Raw genomic sequence first — 23,587 nt, forward strand, 5'->3', positions numbered from 1 at the left:
GCACAGCACTCGGCCGTCCAGGTGAGCTGTGCAACACTTTCAAATGTCCGTGTGGAACATGCACTAAATTGACCTTTAGGCCTATCAGGTGATGCAACACACACAAAAGGTAACCCAAAATATACACAACATAATATCGCAAATCATAACAACAATAAACCAAAATCATACAAAACAAAATCAACCTTGGCAGTTACACCCGACAATATGTCAACCTGACTACCCTCATCTGTGCTAGCTTTATAGCATAGGGAATAACTAGAGACCCATAGACTTTGGAGACAAAAGGAGCAGGGCCGTTCAGAGATGAAAACTGCTCATGTCAACAACATCCAACTAAAGCAGAAATTAGCTGCCCCATCACAGAAGACCCAGTAAATGGGCAACAGATCATCAACACAGAACAGACCAGAAAGAAAAAATGTTAAACTCCCTTGAAGTGAAGACACTTGTGAGTAGCCTGAGGCAGTTGAAAGTGTGAAATGTGTTACTAACTCAGCAAGCCAAGGGGCCATGGCCTCTCTGATGCATTGCACATGAGGAACAGTGACAGACAGGCATGTAAAGCCAAGTTACAAGTCCCAAAAAGATTCCCCGACAACCCGTTGACTAAATCATTCGTAGATCCAGGAGACACCTTGGACCCAACTGATCCCTAATTTCCAATCACTGACCGGAGCACAGGCTTAGAATTGGGCCCAACCTCCCTCTATCCCCAAGTGTGAAGTCACTTTTAATTTTTTTTTAATTTATTTATTTATTTATTTTTTAAGTAATTCCCAGACAATTGCATAATTAGTGAAGGTTGGAGCATCAGCTCAGAAGATCTCATACAACCAGCACAAGACAACCTGTTAAACAGTCTGTTAGACAGGACTCCCCAGACAATAGAGGAAGTAACTGCAAACCATGAAGCAATGGTGATCGAGCCCATAACAGTGACAGTGAGAGAAGAGACGTTGGAGGTGGCTGACGAGCCAGAGCCTCATCAAACAATGATCAGAGAAACCTTTCTAGTCCCCCGCCAGTCAACAGGTTCGTAATAAAGGAACCTGGTACCACGGTAGTAACACACCTGAAAAGGAACTACCTATGGACAGACGGCATGAATAGATTACATAGATTCCCCGTCAAGGCCCTAAGAGACCCAGACAATTGGGCGCTGATAGCCCATATAATGCCCAGACTCACTTTAATTCCTTGCCTAATTCGATGCCCGTTTGAGCAAGGAAAAGAAATAGTACATGAGGCGAAACTCAGTCCTCATTTTTAGTAGAGAAGGAGTACACAAAACCCCTTTCTCCAGAGACCCTCACATACTCCCAGTCTTTGTGAGAGTCTACAGATTCAAGACTGGAGCACGATGGTGCACAATCAGCAAACCCCTGAAACCCCAATTAGATTCCGTGGTCGCACGAATTCATACGGACCTACAGGAAAGACTGCATTTTTAATAACCCTTTTTGTATTTATGGTACACTTCTTGGTGTTTGGCACCGCTGTCGAGACGGGAGGCCTCACCAACCCATCACGAGACGAGACATCGAGGAGGCCGGCTAGTACAGATTCAAGACACCCGACCCAGCGGATTTGGGCCCCCACGCCGTCTTCATTAATGACCCGAAGCGGATGACCAAACAACCCCGATGCGGCCAGCAACGATCGACGGAGACCAGTTTCCCACGGTTCAAGAGGAGGGTGTAGAAAGTGGCAGAAAATGTGAACCGTGGAAAAGTCAAAAGATATGAGATAGTTCACTAGATAGAAGTCTAATATTAATGCTTAATTCCAGCTTGCTCTAAACCAAATAAAAATGTGCAAATGCAAGTGCAAATGATAGATAACTTGTGTGAAAAGAATAGTTACTTAGACTAGAAGTGTGTTTTTACTAAAAAGCTTAAAGTGTGGTTTTGTTTAGCTTTAGAATGTGTTTTTGCTTAATCCTTTAGAGCACAATTGTTTAGCCCTTAAAGTGTTTTAGTCAGGCTTATAGAGTAATGCTGTGTTAGAGTTGTAAGTTTGGTAGTTCCTGCTTACGCCCATATATGGGTTACATCCGAATGCTGTGTTAGAGTTTTAAGTTTAATAGTTTCAGCGTAGAGCCATGTATGGGCAACATCAGTGTGCTGTGTCAGTATTTTAAGTATGAAGAGTTGAGGGTAGCTACCAGAAAGAGGAACAACAAATAGCCAATCAGCTGACTGTAATACCAGTGATAGATTCAGGTTCAGCTGGGCAAATATAAAAGTGTCCCGGGACCGGGGCAAAAAAAAACACGCGCGCTCTCCATCACCTCTTTTGGACTTCGCCGACTGAGAGCGAGAAGCTTTTATTTTTATTTTATCTTCATTAAAGTCAGAACCCTAACCCTTGGTTAGGGATTCTGTTAAAAGGCAGCAGAGTCCTTTTTGAGTTTTCTTTGCCTCCCCTGTGTCAACGAGAATGCTGAACTTCTTGCAAGAGGCGCACGCCTACAGAGGAGACCAGGCAGGAAGCTGGTAAGATTGTCCGTTTGAGGGCTTACTTTCTAAGACACTGTTAATGGGCAAACACTTACTGCGCAATGCACTGACAGACACTGGAGTAGCGAACTCAGCTGTGTATTTAGGAAGGAAGGTCCTATGCACCGATGCGGTCACAAAACCAACCGGACTTTATTTAGCGGGCGTGTTTCTGTAAAGAATAAGGTTCGGGGGCCTTTACAAGGTCCAAATGCACATCACACAAGCAAAGATACGGAAATCTGTTTTTAGTAACTAATGTATGTAAAAATGGAGTACAAATTATCACTTAGATCTGTTATATGCCATGAGTGCTATACAGATTTGTCCTAGAAAAGCCCATATTGAATCACTTGGCCCTGTCAATAGAATTAGATTAAGTTTGTTGCATGTTTCCGGTGGGATAAGAGAAACTGTTTCCCCCAGCCGTGTTACACAACTTACAATTAGGAACCTAGGACCCCCTTAACCCCAACTATTCACCCTCGTCACAAGGAGGAAAATATTATCTGAATTCCCAATCCCAAATTAGTTATATATGAATCTTTCTGTGACCATGAGGAATAGGTCCCCTTTGTCACTCCATTGACAGGCGACAGCCTTTGTAACAGGAGGAAGACTTTTAGAAATCATTGTCACAGATTAGTTTATGCAGTAAATAGCCCAGTCCCACTATAATCACATAATTACAAGCACGATTGCAGGTAATAGGGTTAACATGAAATGGATATATGGAGAGCCTCCTGTATAATATTTACTTGTTGACCCTGAACTCCTGATTAAGGATTTTGATTCATGTATCAGTCCTTTCGTGCATCCTAAACCCATTGAAAAGGGGCCTTTGCAAAAGACACGACACTGATAAATACTTCCTCTTTGTTCGCAAGCGAGAGCCTCGCAGAGTCGAAAAAGGGAAGTTAGTCTTTAGCAAGGTGAGAGCCTCGCCTGGTCTAAAGACGGTGGCACCCACACCCCCCTCTTAGCAAAGTGAGAGCCTCACAGTCTAAAAGGATATATGCACACACCCTGAGTAGCGATCTCAGCTGTGATTATAGGAGCCCTGTAATCATCAGAAGGATACAAAACGCAACATGGCGCCCAACGTGTAGGCAGTGATTGAGTAAGACGAACAAGTCACCACACTAGCTTAAGCGCTCGAACCCATACCTAGAAAAGTGTATAGGGTACGATACACAAGAGTTTCTGTTTAGATAACCCAGTGGTGCGCACACTGGGAAAACCTAAAAAGGCTCACAAACCGCGCATGAAAGTCTCGTTAAACAATAGCGCAGGCGCAAATCGACCCAGTAAAAGCAAAAGGATTATTAGGTACCGGCCCTTACATATCTTGTCGCATGATAATTACTGGCCAAACCAAGTTCGATCACTGAAGCTGACAGAGGCTGACTGTATCCGTGAGTATAAGGCATATCATAGGTGTTACTGATTGTATCCTGAAGAGAGCTCAGAACGTAGAGTGAAGTGGAAGTTGCAAACCCACGAGGAACCGCACCTATTCGAAGAGTACTTAGAAGGAAAGGAACAGTTATAAAACAGCCGAGACTAGGGTGAATGGACAGATAACTCCATAGCCCGCCACACAAGTCCAGGGGCAGAAGACAGCTCCGTCGACCAATATGCATGTCTAATCCCACAAAACTGTAGATTGAACCTAGGAAATGTTTTGGATTTAGACTTTGGTACAGACAGGGGCACCTTCCTTAACCTGGCAAATGTACAGCTGTCCCACACAGCAGGAGTAGCTGCTGTAGTACAAGGACGCTGGATGTAAAAATTGAGCTGAGCCCAAACACTCCCCGCCCCTGCCACAGAAGAGCACGCCAGTGCCACATCAGGGACCTTCCGAAGTCTCACCACTCTCCCCACCCCTGTCACAGGGGAGAACGCCTCGACAGATGAGAGCGAGGAGGAGCGAGAGGGAGACATAAGATATCACATCCCAATCACACCAGAAAGAGGCCGAGCCCGAGAGAGAACCACAGTCTGGCCACGAACACCCAGGCCCTCCCCCCAAAGAGGAACTCCGAGTGGCCTTCACTATGAAGGTTCACTAGCACAAAGTTCAACCCCCTTAAGACCCACCAATGTCCATGTCCCACAGACACCCATAAAACAGGCAGCACCCATCATACGACCCATCTCCACAGTATCATTTGCACCTCCCCAATCTGAGTTAGGCTCCTCTATATTTTCAAGCAGCCAAATTTTAGGTACAGGGATGAGCTGTGTAAAGCTTCTCTCCCTACTCCCCCCACGAGTAGAAAGCCAATCAGATACAGCCTATCTCAAGAGATGTATAGATGCAGGACTCCCAGAAGAATTACTTCAGGACCCGACCATGAACCTAGCCTTGAGTGTGAACAAAAGCATTCGGGTACCCCCAGGTAGCACATGTTTAGACTTAGTGAAGGCCCACAAGAGAGCCCCAGAAGATGAGTTGGAAGAATAACTCAAAATTTCTCGAAAGGGGTAACAGAAAAGAGAAAAGTGCCTTAGTGAGCTAGACCAAACAGTTTACTTGCCTGACGGTTAGACACCCCAACCGAGAAAAAGGGGAACTACTGTAGACGGCTAAACAAGACGAGAATTGTCAAGTTACACAGACCCCATGAAGTGCCCGAAATCATAGAGAAGGGACGTCGCAAAAAAAGACTCCCATGTCTCACAAGATGAAAAATGCAGCAACTACGCCAACAAGGGAGGGCGTCCCATCCCATAGGGAAAATGTACCCCATCACTGTTAAAAGGTGAGGGGTGTGCTACTCCACTAACATTGCGGGGCCCCTACCTCCCACTATATTAGGGAATAAATATTTCCTAATATACACAACCCGCAAACAAAGCCTACGGCCACCAGGGCATCAAAAACACTACAGAAGGTGAAGATATTATAGTAAACATGAGGGGTAACGTTGTGACCTTAGCAAAGACAGGCAGGGTACATCTTTAACTCACACGTTTACAAAAATGACTACACTCTCAACACTCACAAACACTAAGCCCAAGTGTCTTGCCCGAGGACAACTTGTCAATCTCAGACACAGGGGAGGGCTCGACCAGCTGGGGTGAGGGAATCCCTCGTTCCCAGCTGGGACTCTGCTACCTGGAGAATATGCTATGTATGGAATATGTTGTGCCACCCCAGATGGCAAGGTCTGCTCATTCTCTTGCTATATGTATGACACCCCCTCCCCCACTAGATAAACCGACAGGGCTATGGTGAATTACAGACGAGGAAAAGAGAAGTTCCTCTTTTTTGTTTCATCCCCTCCCCCCTTTCACAAGTCCTTCAGGCCCAGAGAAGGGTAAGAGGAGGAGAGCTCAAAGCCACATAGATTCTAAAATGCACCCGACAATATGTCAACCTGACTACCCTCATCTGTGCTAGCTTTATAGCATAGGGAATAACTAGAGACCCATAGACTTTGGAGACAAAAGGAGCAGGGCCGTTCAGAGATGAAAACTGCTCATGTCAACAACATCCAACTAAAGCAGAAATTAGCTGCCCCATCACAGAAGACCCAGTAAATGGGCAACAGATCATCAACACAGAACAGACCAGAAAGAAAAAATGTTAAACTCCCTTGAAGTGAAGACACTTGTGAGTAGCCTGAGGCAGTTGAAAGTGTGAAATGTGTTACTAACTCAGCAAGCCAAGGGGCCATGGCCTCTCTGATGCATTGCACATGAGGAACAGTGACAGACAGGCATGCAAAGCCAAGTTACAAGTCCCAAAAAGATTCCCCGACAACCCGTTGACTAAATCATTCGTAGATCCAGGAGACACCTTGGACCCAACTGATCCCTAATTTCCAATCACTGACCGGAGCACAGGCTTAGAATTGGGCCCAACCTCCCTCTATCCCCAAGTGTGAAGTCACTTTTAATTTTTTTTTATTTATTTATTTATTTATTTTTTAAGTAATTCCCAGACAATTGCATAATTAGTGAAGGTTGGAGCATCAGCTCAGAAGATCTCATACAACCAGCACAAGACAACCTGTTAAACAGTCTGTTAGACAGGACTCCCCAGACAATAGAGGAAGTAACTGCAAACCATGAAGCAATGGTGATCGAGCCCATAACAGTGACAGTGAGAGAAGAGACGTTGGAGGTGGCTGACGAGCCAGAGCCTCATCAAACAATGATCAGAGAAACCTTTCTAGTCCCCCGCCAGTCAACAGGTTCGTAATAAAGGAACCTGGTACCACGGTAGTAACACACCTGAAAAGGAACTACCTATGGACAGACGGCATGAATAGATTACATAGATTCCCCGTCAAGGCCCTAAGAGACCCAGACAATTGGGCGCTGATAGCCCATATAATGCCCAGACTCACTTTAATTCCTTGCCTAATTCGATGCCCGTTTGAGCAAGGAAAAGAGATAGTACATGAGGCGAAACTCAGTCCTCATTTTTAGTAGAGAAGGAGTACACAAAACCCCTTTCTCCAGAGACCCTCACATACTCCCAGTCTTTGTGAGAGTCTACAGATTCAAGACTGGAGCACGATGGTGCACAATCAGCAAACCCCTGAAACCCCAATTAGATTCCGTGGTCGCACGAATTCATACGGACCTACAGGAAAGACTGCATTTTTAATAACCCTTTTTGTATTTATGGTACACTTCTTGGTGTTTGGCACCGCTGTCGAGACGGGAGGCCTCACCAACCCATCACGAGACGAGACATCGAGGAGGCCGGCTAGTACAGATTCAAGACACCCGACCCAGCGGATTTGGGCCCCCACGCCGTCTTCATTAATGACCCGAAGCGGATGACCAAACAACCCCGATGCGGCCAGCAACGATCGACGGAGACCAGTTTCCCACGGTTCAAGAGGAGGGTGTAGAAAGTGGCAGAAAATGTGAACCGTGGAAAAGTCAAAAGATATGAGATAGTTCACTAGATAGAAGTCTAATATTAATGCTTAATTCCAGCTTGCTCTAAACCAAATAAAAATGTGCAAATGCAAGTGCAAATGATAGATAACTTGTGTGAAAAGAATAGTTACTTAGACTAGAAGTGTGTTTTTACTAAAAAGCTTAAAGTGTGGTTTTGTTTAGCTTTAGAATGTGTTTTTGCTTAATCCTTTAGAGCACAATTGTTTAGCCCTTAAAGTGTTTTAGTCAGGCTTATAGAGTAATGCTGTGTTAGAGTTGTAAGTTTGGTAGTTCCTGCTTACGCCCATATATGGGTTACATCCGAATGCTGTGTTAGAGTTTTAAGTTTAATAGTTTCAGCGTAGAGCCATGTATGGGCAACATCAGTGTGCTGTGTCAGTATTTTAAGTATGAAGAGTTGAGGGTAGCTACCAGAAAGAGGAACAACAAATAGCCAATCAGCTGACTGTAATACCAGTGATAGATTCAGGTTCAGCTGGGCAAATATAAAAGTGTCCCGGGACCGGGGCAAAAAAAAACACGCGCGCTCTCCATCACCTCTTTTGGACTTCGCCGACTGAGAGCGAGAAGCTTTTATTTTTATTTTATCTTCATTAAAGTCAGAACCCTAACCCTTGGTTAGGGATTCTGTTAAAAGGCAGCAGAGTCCTTTTTGAGTTTTCTTTGCCTCCCCTGTGTCAACGAGAATGCTGAACTTCTTGCAAGAGGCGCACGCCTACAGAGGAGACCAGGCAGGAAGCTGGTAAGATTGTCCGTTTGAGGGCTTACTTTCTAAGACACTGTTAATGGGCAAACACTTACTGCGCAATGCACTGACAGACACTGGAGTAGCGAACTCAGCTGTGTATTTAGGAAGGAAGGTCCTATGCACCGATGCGGTCACAAAACCAACCGGACTTTATTTAGCGGGCGTGTTTCTGTAAAGAATAAGGTTCGGGGGCCTTTACAAGGTCCAAATGCACATCACACAAGCAAAGATACGGAAATCTGTTTTTAGTAACTAATGTATGTAAAAATGGAGTACAAATTATCACTTAGATCTGTTATATGCCATGAGTGCTATACAGATTTGTCCTAGAAAAGCCCATATTGAATCACTTGGCCCTGTCAATAGAATTAGATTAAGTTTGTTGCATGTTTCCGGTGGGATAAGAGAAACTGTTTCCCCCAGCCGTGTTACACAACTTACAATTAGGAACCTAGGACCCCCTTAACCCCAACTATTCACCCTCGTCACAAGGAGGAAAATATTATCTGAATTCCCAATCCCAAATTAGTTATATATGAATCTTTCTGTGACCATGAGGAATAGGTCCCCTTTGTCACTCCATTGACAGGCGACAGCCTTTGTAACAGGAGGAAGACTTTTAGAAATCATTGTCACAGATTAGTTTATGCAGTAAATAGCCCAGTCCCACTATAATCACATAATTACAAGCACGATTGCAGGTAATAGGGTTAACATGAAATGGATATATGGAGAGCCTCCTGTATAATATTTACTTGTTGACCCTGAACTCCTGATTAAGGATTTTGATTCATGTATCAGTCCTTTCGTGCATCCTAAACCCATTGAAAAGGGGCCTTTGCAAAAGACACGACACTGATAAATACTTCCTCTTTGTTCGCAAGCGAGAGCCTCGCAGAGTCGAAAAAGGGAAGTTAGTCTTTAGCAAGGTGAGAGCCTCGCCTGGTCTAAAGACGGTGGCACCCACACCCCCCTCTTAGCAAAGTGAGAGCCTCACAGTCTAAAAGGATATATGCACACACCCTGAGTAGCGATCTCAGCTGTGATTATAGGAGCCCTGTAATCATCAGAAGGATACAAAACGCAACAGTACATATCAGGACATACAGTATGAGGGTGTGAATAAATGCGTGTGGATGTGTGCTGGAAGTGTACACTCCAGTGCTTGAAGAAAAATGGTGCCGGTACTCATCATGATCCTACGGTGTATCGATATCAGCAAATGTATCAGCTGGTAGTAAGACATCAAATATAGGCTATTATATTCTTACTTTTAAAATAAAATATTATAGATATTGGTGATGAATGACAGTGTGCTTACTGCTTAGGCCTACAGACCTGCAAACTGAGGACTGAGAAACCCTGTAGGAGGGTCTGGGGGCATCCCCAAGAAGAAGATTATGGGATTTTAACATGTAAATAAAAAATTATGGTGTACTCCAAGAAGAAAATAAAAGGAACAAAATGCCCAAACCAATGGTTGAAATCATTTTTTCATTTAATTATCTAACACTGTAATTTTCCCTTGTCGATGAATACAGTAAAGTATATCTATCTATCTATCTATCTACAGTATCTATCTATCTGTAGTTTCATCTTCTAATAGCAGATGGATCCACACACACAGGTGATGGAGCAACGGCAAGTAGGCTAATCAAATGTTCCTCTACTTTCAAGTTTGCTCAATGTGTTCCCAAATAATTTATGAAATTTGATGTGTTTAAACATGTTGCTTATGCTGTTGTTAGAGTGTTTTGATTCACAGTTCTATCAGGCTTGTGCACAATTCCGAATTTTAGAATTTGCCTCCATTCAATTCATGAGTTGGAATTTGAATTGAATTGGCCCCACCCCACAGGAAGTTGAATTGGAATTGGAATTGGAATGACAGGAAGTGGAATTCAATTCATGGCAATTCAAAACAAATTCACAGTCACATAACAGGAAGAATGTGTTGAATCTCACATACATTCAGTTCAGGGAAAATTACATTGGAAATGTAATTGATTACTGTTTTCAATTATAAATTGTGTGTTTGTTGAGATCATATATATTTTGTGAAACTTAATTGTTAAACACTGCAAAAAAGGGTGTCTAAAAACAAGATAAAAACACTAAATCTGAGGTAAAAGGTACTCAAAACAAGTGAAATTTTCTCCATGCAGCAAGATAATTTCACTTGGCAAGATTTTGTGAATTAAGATAAATAAAAAATCTAGAAATAAGCATGTCTACAGAGGTATTTGGAAACTTAACAAGCTGAAATTGCTGGTTTCAAGATTACTTATAAATATCATTTTTACATCCCCAAAATAAGTAAAATATACTTTATATAAGCATAAAATGCTGGTTGTAAAATGAGGTTCCTTAAAGGGATATTCCGCCATTTTTGGAAATAAGCTCATTTTCCACCTCCCCTCGAGCAAAACAATCGATATTTACCTTGTTCCCGTTCATCCAGCCATTCTGTGAGTCTGGCGATACAACTTTTAGCTTCAGCCTAGCATAGATCATTGAATCGGATTAGACCGTTAGCTTCTCGCCTGCTAGCGTCATGCTTACAAGTGACTAAGATTTCTGGTAATTTTCCCATTTAAAACGTGTCTCTTCTCAAGTTAGAAAGTGCAATAAGACCAACTGAAAATGAAACTTGGCGTTTTTCTAGGCTGATTTGACATGGAACTACACTATCATCTGGCGTAATAATCAAGGCAAGTTGCAACCGTTACATGGGCGCAGTGATATCTGAAAACAGTCCCCATAGGCAACAAGCAGGAAGTAGTGCTTGATATCACTGCGCCCATGTTGCGCCCCCGTTCATGGGGGGCCCATATATACTGTATGTGTATATTTGACTGTACACCAATTGAACTGTAGATTTTGTTGTTGAGTGAAGGGCTGCAAGTGGAGGATGACTGAAATGTAATTTTCTACATTTTTAAGCACACAGACACACACACATGCACATGCACATGCGCTGCTTTGCGGTACAAAACCGATAAAGAAGCTACCCTCTCTTGTGTCTGTGAGTGACACACAATGACACATGTGGCCTTATCTATCAGCACCACCTGCAGAGCTGTAAGGTGAAGTACAGTTGAGCAAAGGCAACAACAAACAGAGTCTAAAATGCTCTGGCGACACTGATGAACTTGCCATTGATGCTGTTTCATGATGACAGTTCAAACATTTTTCACTTGAACTCAGTGTGTTCAGATCACAATCTTCTTCACCTACCAAGAGAATGAATACTAAGGTGAGCACAGAGATCCACACAAAGTCATTCACAGATTAAAAAGTAAGAATTAAACTGAATTTCCTTCATGGGATCAAAAAAGTATATACTATACTTATACACCAGAGCAAAGCAGCACTATTTAAAATCTGTATGTATTGCCTCCGTCTTCATATAACCATTCTTAGGAAGCAAAAAGAGTACCGCGCACATCCAAAAAGAGAGAAGACTGGGTGCTGGACAGACAAGCAAATGAGGGGCTGATGAAGGACTAGGGCCCGAAACGTTATACGTGGTGATTTGCCATTAAAGAAACTGAGGAGCCTTTTCTGGTGTGCGGACTTCTTGGTCTCTTACCATTCTTAGCCAGGCCTGTGGAACATGCATTTCTATTGTGCAGTTCCAGTACCATACCATACATTCGTTCATATCAATCATTCAAATAGATATTATTCGATTTGTGAGCTGAACACAATGACAGCATTATCAGTTTGTTCAGATGTGATGTGGTTTTATTTGGCAATCTTTCACATGTTTTTTTTTAGCGGAACACCTAATCTCTTGAAGAATATTCTTTCACCAAAGTTAGTCAATTGCAGTCTGCAAGCCTCATGATGATGATCAAATGAATATATTCATATTAATCCAGTGTATTCATGCTTAGGCTGGTCACAACTGATATTTATACATTATGATAAATTCACACATCCACTTGTTAATCCCTTTATCTAGTAATCCTTGAGGTTGAGGAAGAAGCCATCATGCTTTCTTTTTTTTTCTTAAAGTCTCTCTTTCTCACGCACAGGCTCTGGAGATCTGCAAGCCTCATGATGTCAGCTCAAATGTTTGACAATTGCAAAAGAGCTCAGGGCTCATGTCACAATCATCCTTGCATTCCGTTATGAAGAGTAGAGACAAACTATAAGGCCTGATCTGACCATGGAAACAAGTCCATCAAATGAATTTGTATTTATTCATATTAATCCAGTGTATTCATACTTAGGCTGATCACAATATTCATACATTCAGATTGATACATTCACACATCCACTGATCCGTTCCTTTCATCTAACAATCCTTGAGGTTGAGTAAAAAGCCATCATGCTTTTTCGAAGCATTGATCCCTATCACACACACACATACACACAGGCACATGTGATGTGCAGAAATTGAAAAATGGCCAAGAAAAAGTACTTTTTTGGGGAAAACATCATGTTTTAAAGAAAAATACATATATTTATGGATTATGGATTATAAAAACTGCATTTTCAGAAAATAATAGTGGTCACTCATTTTTTCAATTACCTTATTTTTTTCACGTTTCACTCAACTTGCACTATGAATGTGTCCTATGTGTGACATTTAAAAAGTACACTCAACTGCACTGTGAATGTGTCCTATGTGTGACATTTAAAAAGTACACTCAACTGCACTGTGAATGTGTCCTATGTGTGACATTTAAAAAGTACACTCAACTGCACTGTGAATGTGTCCTATGTGTGACATTTAAAAAGTACACTCAACTGCACTGTGAATGTGTCCTATGTGTGACATTTAAAAAGTACACTCAACTGCACTGTGAATGTGTCCTATGTGTGACATTTAAAAAGTACACTCAGCTGCACTGTGAATGTGTCCTATGGTGTGACATTTAAAAAGTACTAAGAAATGATAGTGAATAACATAACAAAATACTTGAGACAGAACTGTTCACATTATTAAATAATTATTTTCTTAAAATTGATTTCACACAAAATTACTAAATAGAATAATTTTCACCATGAATAGATGAGCTTGATTAACCTTTTCCTATGAATGTCAATAAAACGTTTTCTCCAACCAAAAATGAAATTGAAATTGTACCTATCTAAGAGGATTTATTGTTGTAACTCCCATATTGCAAAACCTGTCTTTGGAAAAAAACAAATATTTTCAAATTAAGGACATTTGAAAAGTACACTCAACTGCACTGTGAATATGTCCTATGTGTGACATTTAAAGAGTACACTCAACTGCACTGTGAATGTGTCCTATGTGTGACATTTAAAAAGTACACTCAGCTGCACTGTGAATGTGTCCTATGGTGTGACATTTAAAAAGTACTAAGAAATGATAGTGAATAACATAAAAAAAAATACTTGAGACAGAAGTGTTCACATTATTAAATAATTATTTTCTTAAAATTGATTTCACACAAAATTACTAAATAGAATAATTTTCACCATGAATAGATGAGCTTGATTAACTTTTTCCTATGAATGTCAATAAAACGTTTTCTCCAACCAAAAATGTTTGAAATTGTACCTAAGAGGATTTATTGTTGTAACTCCCATAATGCAAAACCTGTCTTTGATTTGATTAATTTTCAAATTAAGGACATTTTTCTGTTGTTTTATGTATCACATCATAGGACAAAATGTCACACCAAAGGACAATGATAGTTATTGCATAAAGAGAGTCAGAATAATATATGAAGTGTTTATTGTCACATTGATAAAGGAGGACATTTGTGTTGTGTTGTTACAAGTGTTTTGCTTTTTTTTAGGCTGTTTTTGATGGTAACCCATTGTCAGTCAATAATTGTGTTGAACGTAATTGTGTTGAACTGATCTGTCGTTGACTATGAGACCACAGTGAAGTTTTACTCGGTCTATGAGTTCTTATAATAGGTGAGTGCAGCAGATGCAGGAAAGCTATACTCTGCTAGTAACAAACAGGTTTTCAGTAAAGCAAAGGTTTAAAGGAATCCCTGTTCCATATAGACTGCCTGTCTCCTAGAATCTCTTCCATGCTCTTGAGACTGCAGTGGAAGACACAGCAAACTTTCTGCCAATGGAAAGTATTGGTGTGCCATTCTGGAGGAGTTGGACTACCTGTGCAACCTCTGTAGGCTCCAGATACTGGCTTATGCTACCAGTAGTAACACTAACCCTATCCAAATGCAAAACCAGTGAAAAATCAGTCAAGAAGGATGAAAATGGAAAAATTACCAGTTGGCACCACCTGTAAAGCCATCCTGTTTTGGGGGTCGTCTCACAGTTGGCCCTCTAGTACACCTGTAGAACATTTTGTTGACATCAAAGCAGGTGAACCTGATTCACAACCACCTCTGTTACTGTACATATCTGGCCAGATCAATATCCCACAAGTGTGACTGACTTGGTGCTATACTCCTATGAACCAGTGCTCCCTTAATTTTTTTGAGCAGTGTACATTCACGAGAATTTGTGAATTTGCTGTGTGTTATTGCAACTGCTAGTCAGAGACAGAGCTCTGGCCTAGAGTGTGGCTTAGGGACTCTAAAGCGTCACCTAGCACGTTGTCTGTGTTTGGTTGACAAATAGGCTACCTTAGTCAGTTTAAATGGTTACTCTTTAGATGGTAAAAGTTTGAAGCAAATCTGAGATGGTCAAGCAGAACATTTCTCTAAGATCCGTTGAATTAAGGTGGAATGACCTCTTATTGAAAACCAAGCATCTACAATAAGGAGAAGTTGCGGGTGTATAAATCATTGGATATATAACTATGTCCTAAATGGTCAGGTCCAAGATTTACAATACAATGACGTATCGGATGAGTTTTGTGTTGTAGCTGATGGCAGTTGATTTTGGTTGTTTTGCCTCCAGTGAACGTATACGATGTTGGCTCAGCAACGGTCTAGGAGCAGTGAAACTGAAATATTGTTTACCCCCACCCCCCAATACACACACACACACCAGTGTATTCAGGGTCTGTTCTGCTGCTTGGCTACATGGTGAACAGCAGGTGTCCAGAGAAGGTGGTGTGGTGGTGAAGAGTTTAGGCCTATCTCTCACCCAGGCATCTTTCCACAGCTGCAGATAGACCACATCCCCCACCTCCAGAAGCAGAGATGCTCCATTTGAAGCTGTCACATAATTCACGTTCCCCGTGCTGTAAGCAATGACAACATGTTCTCCGTTTTTGTGGAGAGTCACCGAGTGGTACTGGTCTTCAACGATCTTCTATAGCAAGTTTCGCAGTGAAATTCAAATTCTGTTGTGTTATATTAGGCACACACGGTTGAAAAAGTACTTCCGGGACGAATGACGAAACAAACGTTTAGGGGCGTTTTAAGGACAGAATAGAGCATACACAAAGCGAGCAATGCTAAAGCCATACAGAGCTCCATTCTAAATCTGCCAAATTCCACAAACGGACTCAATCGTCGAGATTTCGGTCTCAAACACTTGTTTTCATGCTAGGCTATACAGAAAATGGACCTAAAGTGTAAAATACCGAAATATTCCTTTAACCCATAAAGATCTCACAAAGCCTCAATACAAGATGGTGTGAATATTTGTATTATTCACCACAGCTACACAGCTCCCTCTAGTGGGTAAAGTATATTACAGCAGGTGTGAAACTTATTCATTTGACATACAATATATAACAGTCAAATGAAGTAAAAAAGTGATGTGGCAGACTTTATTAAATAAAGCAACGTGAGTTGCAAACCCGGGCTACAGTATATCCCACGAGGCAAGGCTAATGAAGACATACTGTAGCAAAGAAGGAAGCAATGTGATAAGATACGATATACTTTAATGTCCCCCAGGGGGGGAATTTGCCTTGGGATGCAGTCACTCACACACTTACAACATACTACATATACACAATACACAGGGTAACAACACACAGGGCATCTTTCAGGACAAGAGTGAAAAACAAGTACAAAAGTATAAAGCAAATCACTATATCACCAAATGATGTAAGTCATTTACAATAGAGATGCAATAATCAAAACAAGCTGAATTTCCTTTCACTGAGTAGTCTAAGTAAGTAGCTGGTCAATAGATGTGACTGTATGTATTGATGTATCAGGTTCTGCACCGATCATTGGTTCCTTCACACTGTGAAGAGCAGGTGTCCCGAGAATGTGGTGTGACGGTTCCACTTATCAAACACACGTGTGCCGCGCATCAGCACCATAGACGTCAGGGGCGTCACTAGGCATGTTTTACTGGGGCACGTGCCCCTGTAAAAATAAGTTGTGCCCCAGTAAAAAAAAATGTCTTACATGTACACAAACGACGCAGTGCCCCAGTAAACATGTACACAAACAACGCAGTGCCCAAGTAAACATGTACACAAATGACACAGTGCCCCAGCAAACCTTAATTCCTAGTGACTCCCCTGGTAGACGTCATCTCCCACCTCCAGCAGCAGGGAAACGCCATGGGAGAGGTTGACACTGTAGCCAGCCTGCTGGCACCACGCGTAGACTATGTGGTAACCATTTCTACGCAGAGAGATGGCATTGGGGATGGAGTAATGGCCGTGGCCATGAAGGGCAAAATAAGTACGGGATAATGGACGACACGCCGTGCGGTTATTCAAAGTTAATGCACGTTCTAGACGGTGATACGGCCCGACGCGAAGCGGAGGGACGTTCCGTCTAGAAAAGTGCATTAACTTTGAATAACCGCACGGCGTGAAGTCCATTATCCCGCTTATTCCACTGTTGCCACTTGCGTTGTGTTCGTTTCCGGTGCTAATGTAATTGTTTTAATCGCTAGAACGGTATTGTTTGTAGAACTACTTTTCCCAGACACATTTCAACTAATTTCTCAAACTGCGGTTACTAGTTCTAAATGGATGGTTGCTATGGCCAAAAGCCAGTCGTTAGTTCTAATCTCCCGTTGTCAAGCTGGCACATCCCAGGATTCTGATGAACGTTAACTTTGAAAGATTGCTATTTTTCTTAGGCTACTGCCACCTAACTAGCTAAATGACACCTCTGTCATATGCTAAACGTTACTATGATCTGAACGTCTGTATTTTACAGCTTCTATGTAACGTGACAGTGCATTTAAACTTCACGAGTTTGGCGAATTAATATTCAAGTGTGATACGGTCAAAAACAATGGAACTACTTCATAGCCGTGCGTATATGTAAGGGATAACGGCCGACGAGGTGACCGGTTCGATGGAAATAATGGCTAGGTGGAGGTCTAGAACTCCGGCGACGTGCGAAGCACGGAGACGGAGTTACCTCCGCCGTGCCATTATTTCCATCGAACCGGTCGACCTCGAAGGCCGTTATCCCGCTTATCTCCCGTTTGTATACATAACCTGTATATTTAGAACATAGTTTTATTCCACCGTTTCGTCCGTTAACATCGCTAAAACTGTCTTGACTGTGGGACTACTTTCCGCCACATATCAACTTTCTACTTGCAGGACAAAACTGCCATTACTAGTTCTAAAATGGATGGTTGCTATGGCCAAAGGCCAGTCGTTAGTTCTAAATGGCTGGTTGCTACGGCCAAAAGCCAGTCGTTAGTTCTATCTCTCCCGTTGTCAAGCGGCCATATCCCAGGATTCTGATTAACTTTAACTTTGAAAGATCGCTACTTTTATAGCCTACATGGCATCCAACTAGCTACAATCCACCTCCGTCATATGCTACAATGTTACTATGGTTCTGCACGTCTGTATTTCAGCTTGGATGCTACGTGACAGTTCATTTAAACTTCGCAACGAGTTTGGCGAATTAATATTCAAGTGTGTTACGGGAACTACTTCAAAGGTAGCAGGTTATACGAAGTTATTATATGGCTCTCTAGAATGTTGAGGGAGCTCCCATTCACTTTGAATGGGCCTCTCAACGTTCTACCGGTCCGTTATATCTGCATATTGACCGCTCCGAAGGTATAATGACCGCTGCCAATGGCAACGGGTTCACTCCGCTAGTTGTTGCGGAAGCCACGAAACGGTAGCCAAGTCATTGCTAAAGACACATTGAGATAAGTTGATTTTCTCGTTTTGGCAAGTAGCCATATAATAAGCGCGATAATGTATAGAACGCCAGTCATTATCTGAAAATAATTCCCTTCAGGACGAAGCAAAACCCCTCCGCTGCGCGTCGGGGTTCTGTCCGTCCTGTCGGGAATTATTTTCCGATAATGACCGGCGTTCTATACATTATCCCTTACTTAATGGCCACCCCATCAGCCAATCAGAGAAGAGAATTCCATTGTTGAGGGAGATAACTAAAGTTAATGCACACCCTTATAGAACGCAGGACAATGGGGAACTCAACCGAGCAGTGGAATAAAAAGTGGTAGATACCTCTGACTGGAGCTGTGAATATGGCTATGGTTATGGCTATGGTTATTTAGCAGACGCCTTTGTCCAAAGCGACATACAAATAAATAACAATACAAATTAAATTAACAGTGAATAATTACAAACTAGGGAGAATAGTAATATTATCAGTAGAACAATAATTTTAAGCACTAACCTAATGAGAAATAAAACAGTGAAATGAGAATAGCAATCAAATAAGTCACTCAGTTAATTATATATGATAATAATAACTAAAGCATGGTATGGCTAAATTTAAGGACAATAGCAAAATAAATTTCAAATTCTATCAATAGACAAATTATAACAAAACAATACTATTATACAAACCATAACACATCACAAACTCAAAGGACTAAGTGCATATTAAATAAATATGCCTTAAGACCCCTCTTAAAAGATCCAAAGCTGTTGCTGGAACGGAAAGCACTGGGCAACTCATTCCACCAACATGGAACCACTGAAGAATAGGATCTACAATTTGACCTAGCATGTATGGTTGGTCGACATAACAGACGCTCCTCAGAAGATCGCAATGGGCGGTTGGGAATGTACATCGTGATTAAAGAACTGAAGTAGCTGGGAGCAGATCCAGTCAGTGTCCTATAGGCCAGAGTGAGAGATTTAAATTTAATTCTGGCTACTATAGGGAGCCAGTGGAGAGTAACTAGGAGAGGGGTTACATGTGTCCTCTTTGGCTGATTGAAGACCAGTCGTGCTGCAGCATTCTGAATCAACTGTAGTGGTCTTAATACACAAGCAGGTAGGCCAGCTAACAGAGAATTACAGTAGTCCAGCTTGGAGATAACCATTGCCTGTACAAGAAGCTGAGTGGAATCTTGTGTCAGATAAGGTCTGATCTTCCTAATGTTGTACAGGGTATACCGACATGACTTTGCAATTGAGGCAACATGCTCAGAGAAAGTAAGTTGGTCATCAATTATGACACCCAAGTTACGTGCCGATCTGGTTGGAGTCAGTGAGGATGAATCAAGCTGGATATTGATCTGTTGGGGAATAGCTGTTTTTGCTGGAAACACCAAGAGCTCAGTTTTGGAAAGATTAAGCTGAAGGTGCTGATCCTTCATCCAGATTGAAATGTCCTTCAGGCATGCAGAGATCCGATGGGAAACACTAGAGTCCTCAGATGGGAAGGATAGGAAAAGTTGAGTGTCGTCCGCATAGCAATGATATTCAAATCCATGAGAGCGAATAATCCCACCTAAAGAAGTGGTGTAAATAGAGAAAAGGAGGGGCCCTAATACTGATCCTTGGGGGACTCCTGTAGTGAGGTCATGAGACTTTGATATCTGTCCCTGCCAAGACACGCTAAAAGAACGCCCTTTAAGGTAAGACTCGAACCAGTCAAGAGCTTTCCCAGAAATTCCCAGTTCATATAGTGTAGAAAGGAGAATGTCATGGTTAACCGTATCAAAGGCTGCAGATAAATCTAACAGAATTAACACTGATGACTGAGCAGAGGACTTAGCTACTCTCAATGCTTCAGTCACAGATAGAAGAGCAGTTTCAGTAGAATGACCACTCTTGAAACCAGACTGCATAGGGTCTAGTAGGTTATTCTGATAGAGGAAGTCACACATTTGCTTGAAGACCACTTTCTCCAAAACCTTTGACAAGAAAGGAAGAAGGGAGACAGACAAAGAGAGGGAAGGGAACACACATTGGTTAACAAGTCCTCCATAGCTGTTATGGTAATGAAACAGCCAAAGGCACAACTTAAAGGTCAGTTATCTTTGTAATGATGGACCTCCAAATATCCTGATGGTTGCCCTATCAGAATGGAGAATTCTTGAGCTGCATATTATAGGCTACAGTAATATTCATCCGATTTCACATTTTGTGTATTGCGCATTTTGATTGCCTTTACATGAGTGTAAAAACTAAGGCTGTTAAAATAACATACATTTTGATCAATTAATTTGAGAAAAAATAACTGATTTAAAAGAAATGCAGATTAATCGATTAATCCGATTAATCCATAAACAGTCTTATGGTGTTGATAAAAATAACGTTTTGATAAAAAAAAAAAAAAAGTCCTCTGCAATGTCTGTAGCAAGGAATTTGCATATCACCTGAGTTTGTCAACTCTAAAGTATCACATCAATGCAAAGAAAGTGTTGACATCAAAGGGAATGTTAATTTATTTCCCATGTGGAAATATTATGGGCACGTAAGAGAAAGCTGCCACGCACTGACACGAGCAGTTAGTTCTCACACGCACGCCAACTATGCTTACAACCCATCACTACATAACACATATTCCATGTTACTACAGTAAATAGATGCTTAGCCTTGTGGATAATGACATTCGGTCAGGTTTGATCGAGCCAATTTAAATTATCATTGCCTTGGTAACATTAATACTTAATCACAAATAACTAGTCTATTGAATGCAAAAGGATATCATGTATATTCTCCAATACATTATTGGTTGATTGATTGAATATCTGGAATGCATGCATAGGTGCCAAAACTGATATAAAGGCAGCTGATACATCAGACTAGTAGAGCTACTATTATGGCTATACATCATAAAGGTAAACAAATAGTTATGAAGACATTTACTGGTGTTCATCAGTACAGTAAATCAGTTTGACTCCATAATAGAATGCAGAAAGCATTTAACGTTTTAACATTTAAGATTAAAAAAGTTTGACAAGCTGTGGGTTTAATCACACAATGTGAATGTTGAGAAATGTGAATATTTCACTGAAAAGCAACTGGGATTCAGTTATTGTATATGCAGTGTTTATTACGTGGGTGTGAATAGCCCTTTCACCCGGGGTGCCCACCATACACTGTTTACACCTGTGTATTATTGACTATGGACACCTGGGTGTAAACAGCGTTATTGACTATGAGGACCTGGGTGTAAATAGCGTTATTGACTATGGACACCTGGGTGTAAATAGCGTTATTGACTATGGACACCTGGGTGTAAACAGCGTTATTGACTATGAGGACCTGGGTGTAAACAGCGTTATTAAAGAGGAACTATGCAGGATTGGCGATTTCATCTCTGGTTTCGGTTTCGTTTTTCGTTTTCGCTCGTTTTATGCTTGCATTTTCTCTGCAGAGCTTCCCCGACAGCTTTAGCGTATTGCGTGCAAATGTTTTTATTGGTTTATTAAGTAGCCTACAAGCAGGCGAGTTATTACAAATTGAGTGTGAGGGATAATTTGTTAACTTCACGCAAAAAAGACCTTGGAATGAGATGGCTAGCTGTAGTAGCGTTTAGTCCACTGTCTATAATAATAGCCTATTTTTTTTTTTTTTTTTTAACCGACTAGCGACAACTTTGATCGGCTACGTGGATACGGTCAACCATCGGTCAAACAGTCACCGGTTAACATCCCTAGCGTGTATATTTATACATGTATAGTCTATATTTAAATATATAAATTGCAAGCGTGGTTCTTCGTCTCAGACTTTCAGATGTAAACAAGGAGCGATCGTCTCCTGCAGAAAGTTGCATAGGGTCTCTTTAACTATGAAGACCTGGGTGTAAATAGCGTTATTGACTATGAGGACCTGGGTGTAAATAAAATGTTTGTCTAGGAACACCTGGGTGACTGTCTACTGTGCCAAGCTAAATACACCTGGTTGTAAATAGCAACAATGGTTATTTGCCCTATGTGTGAATAACAGTGGTAGCTATTACATCCGACTGCAAATAGCATCTGCCTTAATTATTTTAAAAAGAAGATATTATGGCTCAAGCACTTTTTTGTCTTATTTATTTATTTAATATAAAAATGATCCGATCTGTGACTCTGATCCGGGGAACGATGAATTTTTTTTTATCCGTTGCACCGCTACTCCAGTACATTGACATCGACATTGCAACTAGAAGATGACTAAATGTTATGTTATATGTATATTCTATTTACAATTACTTTATGGGCTGCCGTTGTTGTAACATTGTTTCTTTTTTTTTTTTTTTAAGTATATTTTTTTGGCCATTTTATGCCTTTATTGACAGTGACAGTGGAGATAGACAGGAAGTGAATGGGAGAGAGAGCGGGGGTGGGATCCGGAAAGGACCACGGGGCGGGAATCGAACCCGGGTCGCCGACGTGCGGTGCAGGTGCCCCAGCCAGTTGCGCCACGGCTGGGGCCATTGTAACATTGTTTCAACGTCGAAATTCCACCTCTGACACTGCCAACCAGTGGCAACATTGTTACAACGTGTGTGTGCTAGTTCGGGAGGGTCTGGGTCATCAAGAAGCTGTGGTGGTGGCGGCTCAGCCACAGGTAGTATGTGGTGGCGATTCAGGGTGAGCCTTTTGTTGAGGAGTTGGACGTTGACTTGCTTGACATTCCTCGTGGTTATCACTGCGTGTTTTTTGTTAGCTGAGGCGCTACTCAAACAGGGACTTTGAAGTCGAACAAAGTCCTGGCAAAGAGCAGAGCTAAAACTGGTGAACAGACCAGAGCAGTGACAGAGCTGTGTGTGTTGAGTATGAGGATGAAGACTCCTGGAGCTGTGCTGCTGTTGCTGTGGTCTGGTGTGGTTGTGGTTTCAGCAGAGAGTGGAGGCCTCCAGCATAATGCTCCAGGTGCTTCCGCAACCTCCGACGAAAAGATTAGCCTGTCTGATGTCAATACTCTACTGAGGGAGATGAAAACTCTACTGACGGAGCAGACAGAGGAGCTCCGACTGGCCAAAGCCCAACTGGTAACCGTGGAGACCAGACTGAATGCCAGTGAGAAGACAGCAGAGACCATGGAGACCAGACTGAGGGCCAGTGAGGGTCAAATATCGACTCTGCAGACAACAGATGCAGGTAAATGAGGGCAAACTTAAGCAATAAGCCCAGAGAGGCTGTGGGTTATACAGTATAATCGAACAGCTAAGGGGCGTTGTTAGGCACGACGCAAAGCGTGAGTTAAGGCTTTGTGCAGCCTCGATATGTCTAGATAGCCTATACAGTATGTCTAACTTGCCTCTTGGATACCCCACCGGTGTAACCATGACAGACGTTACGACAGTAGTAGAAGACAATACTGTTTCCCAACTGTAGGGGGACTCCGAGAAGCAAAACTTCC

General features: G+C 41.9%; 1 protein-coding gene across 1 annotated transcript in view; it reads left to right on the forward strand.

The window, feature by feature from the left end:
- Nucleotides 1-22,943: 22,943 nt before the first annotated feature.
- Nucleotides 22,944-23,587, forward strand: part of LOC134064314 (complement C1q-like protein 2) — a 2,178-nt gene continuing 1,534 nt past the window's right edge. The window contains exon 1 of the mRNA XM_062520205.1: nucleotides 22,944-23,325. Coding sequence (XP_062376189.1) covers nucleotides 23,001-23,325 — 325 coding nt within the window. The 5' untranslated portion in view covers nucleotides 22,944-23,000. The remainder of the gene's footprint in view (nucleotides 23,326-23,587) is intronic.

This window comes from Sardina pilchardus, chromosome 18 (assembly GCF_963854185.1).
Source record: "Sardina pilchardus chromosome 18, fSarPil1.1, whole genome shotgun sequence".
Classification (NCBI taxonomy): domain Eukaryota; kingdom Metazoa; phylum Chordata; class Actinopteri; order Clupeiformes; family Clupeidae; genus Sardina; species Sardina pilchardus.